General features: G+C 43.2%; 1 protein-coding gene across 1 annotated transcript; it reads right to left on the reverse strand.

Moving 5' to 3' along the window:
* Nucleotides 1-4,329: 4,329 nt before the first annotated feature.
* On the reverse strand, nt 4,330-4,933 carry LOC124661906 (protein ELF4-LIKE 3-like). The gene has a single exon (XM_047199793.1). The coding sequence runs from the start codon at nt 4,875-4,877 to the stop codon at nt 4,554-4,556; it is 324 nt and encodes a 107-aa protein (XP_047055749.1). The 5' UTR covers nt 4,878-4,933; the 3' UTR covers nt 4,330-4,553.
* Between the last annotated feature and the right edge of the window lie 7,495 nt (nt 4,934-12,428).

Raw genomic sequence — 12,428 nt, forward strand, 5'->3', positions numbered from 1 at the left:
CACATCAATATTTTTGTGGGACCATGATACTAGCTAAGATACTACCAATATGGCTAGCCTAAGCTCATTACATACTCCGGGAGAAGTTCAACCATTAATTTAGTCAACAAAATAGATAAAATTAATGGTCAAAAAATTTCCCGGAAACTTTAGGCGGGATGTGAGCAGTACCATTCATTGATTCTTCTTCATTACTGTACTCATTTGATTTACTTGCACTATCTTCATTTATTAATTTGATATGGTATTACTACTACATACCATGAAGAAAAATGAATGGACATATCGTAATTAAGGAGCATCATTTATCGTAAGGATTTTCTCCCGTCCAGCGTCCTCCATATATGAGTTGCACGCGTGCGGTACAGGTAACAACTCCTAGGTGCAAACTGCATACGAGCACAATGGCGAGGGCAGCAACGATGTCCCTACCTATGTCTCTCATCCTACTCGCCGCGATGTTCTCCACCCTTCCCGCCGCCCACGCCGACGCTGGCTTCATCTCCTACATATGCAACAAGACCAAAAACGCCACCATGTGTGTGGCCATGCTGCGCGACGACCCGGAGAGCGCCAAGGCCTCCACCGTGCGCGACCTCGCCAACATCGCGCTGTAGATCACCATCAACACCACCGACCACAACAGCGATGTCATCGACGACCTGGCCAAGAAGAGCCAGGGTACGCCCCAGGGACACGCGCTGGCCGTCTGCCACAAGGCCTATTTCGGTGCCTCCATTGACCTCAACATCTTCGGTCGCTACTGCTTCGACGGCGGGGACTACGCTGAAACGTCCAAGATCTTGTCGAGCGCAAAGGGCGCCAGCGATAAGTGTGAGAACGCGTTCAAGGGAATCGGCAAAATGCCCCCCGTTACCGCCATTGATATCATGATGACCGAGCGCTGCAGTGTTGCCGCTGACCTCGTTGACTTGCTTGTCGACAAGTGACCACAAATTGTTCTTGGCTTGCTTATGCATGTTGCTATCAATTATGAAATAAGTTTTATTTACGTCAAACCTTGTTGGTGATTGATTTTTTCATAAAGAAATGAGAGAACGCATATCATTTTATTTACGTCAAACCTTGTTGGTGATTGATTTTTTCATAACAAATCAGTTTACTCCCCAAATTATCTAGTATAATTAGTAAATAGACCTCACAATTCAGAATTTACCTCGAATGTATGTGATTTTCAATGCAGCTGATGTCAATGCAAGTAAGTCCTCGATTGTTTTTTCAATCAGCACTTCTGTGGTATACTTTTATTGGCCAAGAACATTTCACTACAACATGAGTTCCCTTTAGCCCACTCTTTGTTTTAAGACAGAGTCATTATTTGTTTTCCTTGCTTTTTTGTGCGTAGAAAATTTCATCTATTTTTTGCACTATCCTAGAATGAATTTTACGCACGCACGCACGCACACGCACGCACGCACACACACACACACACACACACACACACACACACACACACACACACACACACACACACACACACACACACACACAAATCCTATCACTGCTACAAATCCTATCACTGCTAATAGATTAGGCCATACAGCAGATCATAAACATTATCTACATTCTACAAGTTACTCTTATCAGAGCTTTAATTCTGTATTCCGAGATAATCGCACAAAACACTTTAAGGTCCAAACTTATGTTGCCAACCAAAGGACAATGACCTTAACCAGAAAACATAAATAGAACTCGGTTTCTTGGAGTTCATGTAAAAGAAAATCAAAAAACACATTTCATTTGTTAAAATGGTCTTAAATTTTTCCACAGGTATACATACATATATTTATGCTTACTACATACCTATTAAATTTTACATAATTTCTGATTTGTTTTGAAACTTTTGTGCTCCAAGGCTCTGGGGATCCAAACAACCACACTCACCCTATTTAAGATTGTGCAAGATTGCCTGGCAAGAGACAAACTAACGTCCCGCAAACGCAATACAGTAATCTTTTTCCTAAGAAAGTATAAGCATGCATAGACTTAAGGAACTCATGAAAAAAAGTTTAACCACGCATGACTACTTGTTTAGATAATACCAAACATTATCCAAGGAAAAGTTGAGGAACAAAGGAAGAAATGGCAACTTTGAATATGGAATTCTTGAAGTTCTGTACTATTAGATATATAGAGCCATCAACAAGCATAACATTTAGTAAACAGCGCGGGGGCGGGGGGGAGGGGGTTACCTCAGTAACCTTATAATCAGAACTTTGTGAGCCATGCTATGAATTTAAAGGTCTTTCTTTTTTAGCACAATCCGAGCACATGTAATTATCTAACTCTTTGCTCTTCTCCATACTCATTTACAGGTTGGATGGAACCTGCACATGTTCAAAGGTACATAATCAATATGCAAGCAAAGAAGGCCAATGTTACCTTACAAAGAACAGAAAATGAAGGTGCAAGATACCAAAATAGCAACATTTTGCTAAATAGTATGAAATGGCGCAATAGAAAGTAGGAAAAGAAGTGCTGAAGTCATAGACCCTGATTGGTGGTCAGATAAGATAGAAGTGTAATGGCAAATTTGCTGAACCAAGTACTCCTAGAAGAGACCAAAAGTTATTTATGCAGAGCAGGCGACATTTTAGGAAGAAAAGACAGACATCTTTTTTGTTTTCCATCTTCATGAAGTAATAAGTGGACAAAATCTCTTTTGTTTTGCATCTTTATGGGGCAATAGATATGCAATGTTGTTGTTCCTTGAGATGATGATACTCTATGCACCTGTAGGTTAGGTGGTTCTTGCACCGAATAAGATGAGATGCAATGCTTTAACCACAGATAAAGACCATTCTTAGGATTGAAAATAAGGATATGCTTGTCAAATGCAGAATTTTAAGGAATTGCACGGTATGTCTAAGAGATGCTTATGTAGATCATCTTTGTCGTTAAAAAATGTTGCAAATTTTATGAACACCAAAGAGACAATGAGTTGTGAGTTGTAACCAATATTCACTTCCCAAGCATAGAACGGGAAATGGCAATAAAGCTGGGACACGGTTCTTTTAAAAGAGATTGCTGAATTTTCTAAGAGAAAAGCAGTCCCCTTCAACTATACGAGCTTAACACTTTTGTTTAGAATTATATTTCTAATGAAAACAACGAACGCAACATCAATGTACACTAACTATTGGTAAGAATCAAGCATCAGGCTGTAAGAACCACAGCAGTTGCAGTTAACTATTTTCAGTTATAACCAAACATTTATCTTCAGAGACTAACTAGTCTTTGCATCCCCTGATACAGTTCCGCACTGCTGTCTGCATCTCTGTTTGACAACAAGCTGCCCTGTCCACTCCCTGTGCCATCTTCTTTAGCACAATGCGAGCACAGGAAATTATCTAACTTCTTAGCCTGCTCACTAGTCATTCCCTACAGGTTGGATGGAACCTGCACAGGTTCAAAGGTACGTACTCAATCAATATGCAAGCAAAGAAGGCTAATGTTAGCTTACAAAGAATACAAAATGAAGGCATATGATACCCAAATAGCAACATTTTGATACATAGAAAACAGAAAGGGGACAATGCCATGTCAATATCCTATTTTGGCAATAGAGTGTAGGAAAAGGAGTGCTACAGGCAGTCAGCCTGATTGGTGGTGTACGTAAGATAGAATCGTAATGGCAAACTAGCTGACGCAAATAGTATTAAAGGAGTGAAGGAATTATTAATGCAAAGCAGGCAATAGTTCAGGAAGAAACTAGAGGAGAAGAAGACAAACAACTTTTTTGCTTTGCATCTTTATGGCCAAAAATCTCTTCTGTTTTGCATCTTGATGGGGCAATAGATATGCAATGCTGTTGTTCCTTGAGATGATACTCTGTACGCCTAGGTTAGTTGGTCCTTGCAGTAAATAAGAAGATGAGATGCAATGCTTTAGCCACAGATAATAACCATTTTTAGGATTGGAAATAAGGATATGCATGTCAAATGCTGATTTATAAGCTCTTACATGGTGTGTCTAAGATATGTACATATTATGAAGACCAAACATCTTTGGAGTTAGAAAAAAGTTGCAACTTTTATGAACAGCAACGAGACCTTCAGTTGTGAGTTGTAAACAATATTCACCTCCCAACTCCCAAGCATAGAACGGGAAATCAATAAAGCCGGGACACTGTTCTTTTAAAAGAGATTGCTGAAAAGCAGTCCCTTTCAACTATACGAGCTTAACACTGTTCTTTTGAATTATATGTCTAATGAAAACAACGAACGGACAATCAATGTACAGTAACTATTTGTAAGAATCAAGCATCAGGCTGTAAGAACCACAGCAGTTGCAGTTAACTATCTTCAGTTATAAGTAACCAAACATTTATCTTGAGAGACTAACTAGTCTTTGCATCCCCTGATACAGTTGTGCGCTGCTGCCTGCATCTCCGTTTGACTACAAGCTGCCCTGTCCATACCTCAGCTCAACGCCCGCTAAAATAACACATCAAGAAAAAGAAACACGTCTCGAATCTGAATCTAAATCTGAACAGAGAAGAAGAAGAGGACTGTTTCTTCTACAGTTGTACTCTACTGGGCAGGGCGCGGCCTCTTGTTGGCGGCGGCGGCGTCGTCGGGGCCCTTGGCGAGGAGGGAGCCGGAGAAGGAGGTGGAGAGGTCGGAGTAGAGGCCGACGACGCGGGCGATGTTGCTGTTGAGCTCGCGGATGAGGGCGACGTTCCGGCTGAGCCCGCCCGCGTCGCGCGACTCGTGGTTCTGGCCGATCTCCTGGATCAGCATCCGGTTGTGCTCCAGGATCCCCTGCACCTCGCCGAAGCTCCGCTGCAGCGCCTGCACCGCCTTCCCGTTCCCGTTGGGAAGCGCCTCGCCGCCGTTGCTGCTGCCGTTCTCCATTACTCAGCCGGATCTAACTCTGCGTAGGGAGAGTGGGCGGCGTCACGCGGAGCACGAGGGAGGCGGAGGAGATTTGGTGGGGAATATATCGGGGTCGTCAGAGTACCTGGAAGCTGGGAGACACTGCTGAGATCTGTCGACATGGACGGTCCCACGAATTGCTACCATATTTTTGGGGAAATACCGGCTAACTATTAAATCACCAAAATTTTCGGACAGCCGTTTACTTGTCTGCTTTAGAGCATCTTCAGTGGCGTCTCCCAAAAGCATCCCAAAACCGATTTGGGACGCGCCGGACAAAAAAACGGTTGGAGCCGCGTCCCCCAAAACCGTTTATTCGGCGCGGCCCGATATGGTGTCCGGCGCCCCGAGCCCGTCCTCGTCCCACAGGGGACGCACCGGGCACGCCGGACACAACGAAAAGCGAGGAGAAGCGAGGCGAAGCGACGCGGGCCCGACGTGTCAGCGGCACAGGGAAAATTCGTCTCCCACTCCCGCCAAATCCCGCCCCTCCCGCCACATCGCGCCTATCCCGCCGCGCATTTTCTGGTCTACCAACACATATCCCGCCGCCGATTTATTTCTCCTATCCCGCCGATTTGTTTCTCCCTCCCACCGTCCACCCGCCGGCACGCCCATTCCATGGCGCCGCCGACAGCCCCCAAAAAGATGGCCAAGAAAGCGGCCAAGAAGCCGCCAGGCAATGGGACGAAAGGGGCGAAAGCACCGTTCGCGAAGCCGCGGAAGGCGCCAGCTCCGGAGAAGAAGCCGGAAGGATGGACTGATGATCAATGGTAGCAAGATTGTCTGCGCCGGAAGATGGCGACGGCGGAGCGGAAAGGGGGGCGGCGGAGCAGGAGAAGAAGGCTATGGCGGCGCGCTAGCACCAGCACATAATGGTCGGGTGTATCGCCGCCACCAACGCGAGCCCATGGAGTACGTCCTTGTCGGTGTACGTTCCGGGAGTGATCTCTCCGTCGACATCCGCCTTCTACAACGACGGCCCCTCCGCCACTACCGGGTGTGTGACGCCTAACTTGTCGCCCCACTACCAGGATGCGCTGCCGCATGGCGGCTTCAACCCCAACAACCTCTTCTACTCCCTGGTGTACGAGCAAGTGCCTCAGCGCGAGCCAGGACCCGATCCGGACGGCGCCCCATTCACTGGCCGCAGGGGGCCGCTCGAATTCGACGCCGCCGGTGCTGAGGAGGAGGAGGAGGAGGAGGAGGAGGACGGGAGTGAGGATGAGGAGGAGGAGGAAGAGAAGGGGGTGGAGGACGATGACGACGAGGATGAAGAGGGCAGCGAGGAAGAGGACGAAGAGGGTGCCGGTGACGATGATCTCGTGGAGGTAGACGCGGACGGTGTGAGGACTAGGAAGAAAAATAAGGCGTCGGTTAAGGTCAAGCAGTCGGTCATGCGAGGTTCGGTGACTAATCTTGGCTCATGGGTGGTGAATGTTGGAGATATGCCCAAGAGGCAATAATAAAAGTGGTTATTATATATCTTTATGTTTATGATAAATGTTTATATACCATGCTATAATTGTATTAACCGAAACATTGATACATGTGTGATATGTAAACAACAAAGAGTCCCTAGTAAGCCTCTTAACTAGCTTGTTGATTAATAGATGATTAGTTTCATAATCATGAACATTGGATGTTATTAATAAACAAGATTATATCATTATATGAATGATGTAATGGACACACCCAATTAAGCGTAGCATAAGATCACGTCATTAAGTTATTTGCTATAAGCTTTCGATACATAGTTACCTAGTCCTTTCGACCATGAGATCACGTAAATCACTTATACCGGAAAGGTACTTTGATTACATCAAACGTCACTCGCGTAAATGGGTGGTTATAAAGGTGGGATTAAGTATCCGGAAAGTATGAGTTGAGGCATATGGATCAACAGTGGGATTTGTCCATCCCGATGACGGATAGATATACTATGGGCCCTCTCGGTGGAATGTCGTCTAATGTCTTGCAAGCATATGAATAAGTTCATAAGAGACCACGAGACCACGGTACGAGTAAAGAGTACTTGTCGGGAGACGAGGTTGAACAAGGTATAGAGTGATACCGATGATCAAACCTCGGACAAGTAAAATATCGCGTGACAAAGGGAATTGGTATCGTATGTGAATGGTTCATTCGATCACTAAGTCATCGTTGAATATGTGGGAGCCATTATGGATCTCCGGATCCCGCTATTGGTTATTGGTCGGAGAGAGTACTCAACCATGTCCACATAGTTCACGAACCGTAGGGTGACACACTTAAGGTTTGATGTTGAAATGGTAGTATTTGAATATGGAATGGAGTTCGAAGATTTGTTCGAAGTCCCGGATGAGATCCCGGATATCACGAGGAGTTCCGGAATGGTCCGGAGAATAAGATTCATATATAGGAAGTCATTTTATGTGTTTGAAAATGATCCGGTGCATTTATGGAAGGTTCTAGAAGGTTCTAGAATATTCCGGAAGAAAGTCACTTTGGAAGGCGGAGTCCCGAAGGGACTCCACAACCATGGCCGGCTGATGACGCGTAAAGCACACGCTCGTTGGGAACCCCAAGTGGAAGGTGTGATGCGTACAGCAGCAAGTTTCCCTCAGTAAGAAACCAAGGTTTATCGAACCAGTAGGAGTCAAGAAGCACGTCGAAGGTTGATGGCGGCGGGATGTAGTGCGGCGCAACACCAGGGATTCCGACGCCAACGTGGAACCTGCACAACACAACCAAAGTACTTTCCCCCAACGAAACAGTGCGGTTGTCAATCTCACCGTCTTGCTGTAACAAAGGATTAGATGTATAATGTGGATGATGATTGTTTGCAGAAAATAGTAAAGAACAAATATTGCAGTAGATTGTATTCGATGTAAAGAATAGGACCGGGGTCCACAGTTCACTAGAGGTGTCTCTCCCATAAGATAAATAGCATGTTGGGTGAACAAATTACAGTCGGGCAATTGACAAATAGAGAGGGCATGACAATGCACATACATGATATGATAAGTATAGTGAGATTTAATTGGGCATTACGACAAAGTACATAGACCGCTATCCAGACATGCATCTATGCCTAAAAAGTCCACCTTCAGGTTATCATCCGAACCCCTTCCAGTATTAAGTTGCAAACAACAGACAATTGCATTAAGTATGGTGCGTAATGTAATCAATAACTACATCCTCGGACATAGCATCAATGTTTTATCCCTAGTGGTAACAGCACATCCACAACCTTAGAACTTTCTCGTCACCGTCCCGCATTTAATGGAGGCATGAACCCACTATCGAGCATAAATACTCCCTCTTGGAGTTAAGAGTAAAAACTTGGCCGAGCCTCTACTAATAACGGAGAGCATGCAAGATCATAAACAACACATAGGTAATAGATTGATAATTAACATAACATAGTATTCTCTATCCATCGGATCCCGACAAACACAACATATAGCATTACGGATAGATGATCTTGATCATGTTAGGCAGCTCACAAGATCCAACAATGAAGTACATAAGGAGAAGACGACCATCTAGCTACCGCTATGGACCCATAGTCCAGGGGTGAACTACTCACTCATCACTCCGGAGGCGACCATGGCGGTGAAGAGTCCTCCGGGAGATGATTCCCCTCTCCGGCAGGGTGCCGGAGGCGATCTCCTGAATCCCCCGAGATGGGATTGGCGGCGGCGGTGTCTCAGTAAGGTTTTCCGTATCGTGGCTCTCGGTACTGGGGTTTCGCGACGGAGGCTTTAAGTAGGCGGAAGGGCAGGTCAAATGGCATCACGGGGGCCCCACACAACAGGGCCGCGCGGGCCCTATGCTGGCCGCGCCGCCCTAGTGTGGCGGCGCCCCGTGGCCCCACTTCGTCTCCCCTCCGGTCTTCTGGAAGCTTCATGTAAAAATAGGCCCCCGGGCGTTGATTTCGTCCAATTCCGAGAATATTTCCTTTGTAGGATTTCGATACCAAAAACAGCGAGAAAACAAGAATCGGCTCTTCGGCATCTTGTTAATAGGTTAGTGCCGGAAAATGCATAAATACGACATAAAGTATGCATAAAACATGTAGATATCATCAATAATGTGGCATGGAACATAAGAAATTATCGATACGTCGGAGACGTATCAGCATCCCCAAGCTTAGTTCTCGCTCGTCCCGAGCAGTAAACGATAACAAAGATAATTTCGGAGTGACATGCCATCATAACCTTGATCATACTATTGTAAGCATATGTAATGAATGCAGCGATCAAAACAATGGTAATGACATGAGTAAACAAATGAATCATAAAGCAAAGACTTTTCATGAATAGTACTTCAAGACAAGCATCAATAAGTCTTGCATAAGAGTTAACTCATAAAGCAATAAATCAAAGTAAAGGTATTGAAGCAACACAAAGGAAGATTAAGTTTCAGCGGTTGCTTTCAACTTATAACATGTATATCTCATGGATATTGTCAATGTAAAGTAATATAACAAGTGCAATATGCAAGTATGTAGGAATCAATGCACAGTTCACACAAGTGTTTGCTTCTTGAGATGGAGAGAAATAGGTGAACTGACTCAACATAAAAGGTAAAAGAATGGTCCTTCAAAGAGGAAAGCATCGATTGCTATATTTGTGCTAGAGCTTTGGTTTTGAAAACATGAAACAATTTTGTCAACGGTAGTAATAAAGCATATGTATCATGTAAATTATATCTTACAAGTTGCAAGCCTCATGCATAGTATACTAGTAGTGCCCGCACCTTGTCCTAATTAGCTTGGATTAACACGGATTATCATTGCATGACATATGTTTCAACCAAGTGTCACAAAGGGGTACCTCTATGCCGCCTGTACAAGGGTCTAAGGAGAAAGTTCGCATTGGATTTCTCGCTTTTGATCATTCTTCAACTTAGACACCCATACCGGGACAACATAGACAACAGATAATGGACTCCTCTTTTAATACTTAAGCATTCAACAGTTAATATTCTCATAAGAGATTGAGGTTTTATGTCCAAGCTGAAACTTCCACCATGATTCATGGCTTTAGTTAGCGGCCCAATGTTCTTCTCTAACAGTATGCATACTCAAACCATTTGATTGTGAAAACCGCCCTTACTTCGTACAAGACGAACATGCATAGCAACTCACATGATATTCAACAAAGTGTTGATGGCGTCCCCAGGAGCATGGTTATCGCACAACAAGCAACTTAATAAGAGATAAAGTGCATAAGTACATATTCAATACCACAATAGTTTTTAAGGCTATTTTGTCCCATGAGCTATATATTGCAAAGGCGAATGATGGAAATTTAAAGGTAGCACTCAAGCAATTTACTTTGGAATGGCGGAGAAATACCATGTAGTAGGTAGGTATGGTGGACACAAATGGCATAGTGGTTGGCTCAAGGATTTGGATGCACGAGAAGAATTCCTCTCAATACAAGGCTAGGCTAGCAAAGTTGTTTGAAGCAAACTCAAGTATGAAATGGTGCAGCAAGACTCACATATAAACATATTGTAGGCATTATAAGACTTTACATCGTCTCCTTGTTGTTCAAACACCTCAACCAGAAAATATCTAGACTTAGAGAGAACAATCATGCAAACCAAATTTTAACATGCTCTATGTAGTTATTCATTAATGGGTACAAGGTACATGATGCAAGAGCTTAAACAAGATCTATATGAGCACAACAATTGCCAAGTATCACATTATTCAAGACATTATACCATTTACCACATGCGGCATTTTCCGTTTCCAACCATATATCAATGAATGAAATAGTTCAAATTTTGCAATGAACATTAAAGATAAAGCTAAGAACATATGTGTTCATACGAAACAGCGGAGCGTGTCTCTCTCCCACACAAAGAATGCTAGGATCCGATTTATTCAAACAAAAACAAAAATAAAAATAAACGAGACGCTCCAAGTAAAGCACATAAGATGTGACGGAATAAAAATATAGTTTCACTAGAGGAACCTCGATAATGTTGTCGACGAAGAAGGGGATGCCTTGGGCATCCCCAAGCTTAGACGCTTGGGTCTTCTTAAAATATGCAGGGATGAACCACGGGGCATCCCCAAGCTTTGACTTTTCACTTTTCTTGATCATATTGTATCATCCTCCTCTCTTGACCCTTGAAAACTTCCTCCACACCAAACTCGAAACAAACTCATTAGAGGGTCAGTGCATAATTCATATATTCAGAGGTTACATAATCATTCTTCTGGACATTGCACAAAGCTACTGAAAGTTAATGGAACAAAGAAATCCATCAAACATAGCAAAACAGGCAATGCGAAATAAAAGGCAGAATCTGTCAAAACAGAACAGTCCGTAAAGACGAATTTTAAAGTGGCACCAGACTTGCTCAGATGAAAATGCCCAAATTGAATGAAAGTTGCGTACATATCTGAGGATCACGCACGTAAATTTGCAGATTTTTCTGAGTTACCTACAGAGAATTCTGCCTAGATTCGTGACAGCAAGAAATCTGTTTCTGCGCAGTAATCCAAATCTAGTATTGACTTTGCTATCAAAGACTTTACTTGGCACAACAATGCAATAAAATAAAGATAAGGAGAGGTTGCTACAGTAGTAAACAACTTCCAAGACTCAAATATAAAACAAAGTGCAGAAGTAAAATAATGGGTTGTCTCCCATAAGCGCTTTTCTTTAACGCCTTTCAGCTAGGCGCAGAAACTGTGTATCAAGTAACATCAAGAGACGAAGCATCAACATCAAAAAATTTCTCACAAACAAGACTTGTTGCAGAGGGTACCTTAGATGCTCCATTATCTAAATTTCCCATAGTGGCACTAAGGGTTTTATCAATTTTAGGCTTATAATTCTTTGGCTTAGGCACCTTAGAGACATACATGAATTTTTGCTCCTTGCCCACATAAGCTTTCTCCTTAAATTTAAGAGAAGAAAAGGTTGAACCCAATTTTCCCATAGCTTCTTCAAGTTTACCAATTCTATGGGTTTGATTATCATGGATAGCACAAGTTTCTAAAATAGCAATTCTTTCATTAATTCCTCCTAGGGATTTATCAAGTTTATCAGTATTATCAAGTAATACCCCCAGTTTAGTCTCAACACTTGGAAGATTTTTCTCTATGGCTTCCAACTTTTTCATGATGTCCTCAAGAGAGATTTCAATTTTAGTTTCATTAACAGGTGGTATTCCAACTAGACTCTCAATGATGCAACTAGCTTCTAAAGCAGGAGTACCTAGGAAATTACCCCCCGAAAGAGTATCAAGAACATACCTATTCCAACTAGATATACCAACATAAAAGTTCCTAAGTAGGAGCAAGGTTGGAAAAAGCGCTAGGCGTAAGCGAGGCGGTTGGCATTCGCCTAGTGCCTAGGCGATGCTTAAGCGGCCTAGGCGTAGCCTAGACGGGCCTAGTTTATACAATCAAGTGTGTATATTTGTTATTATATGTGAATAAACATAAAATTATAGCATGTAAATGTGTAAATTTGTAATAACTACCTTTATAATAATACTCATCTAGCTCGATCATGAAGT

The sequence above is a fragment of the Lolium rigidum genome, chromosome 6 (assembly GCF_022539505.1).
Source record: "Lolium rigidum isolate FL_2022 chromosome 6, APGP_CSIRO_Lrig_0.1, whole genome shotgun sequence".
NCBI lineage: Eukaryota > Viridiplantae > Streptophyta > Magnoliopsida > Poales > Poaceae > Lolium > Lolium rigidum.

What these genes read in the sequence shown, in the direction of transcription:
- LOC124661906 (XM_047199793.1), bottom strand. Translation starts at nt 4,877, where the DNA reads ATGGAGAACGGCAGCAGCAACGGCGGCGAGGCGCTTCCCAACGGGAAC.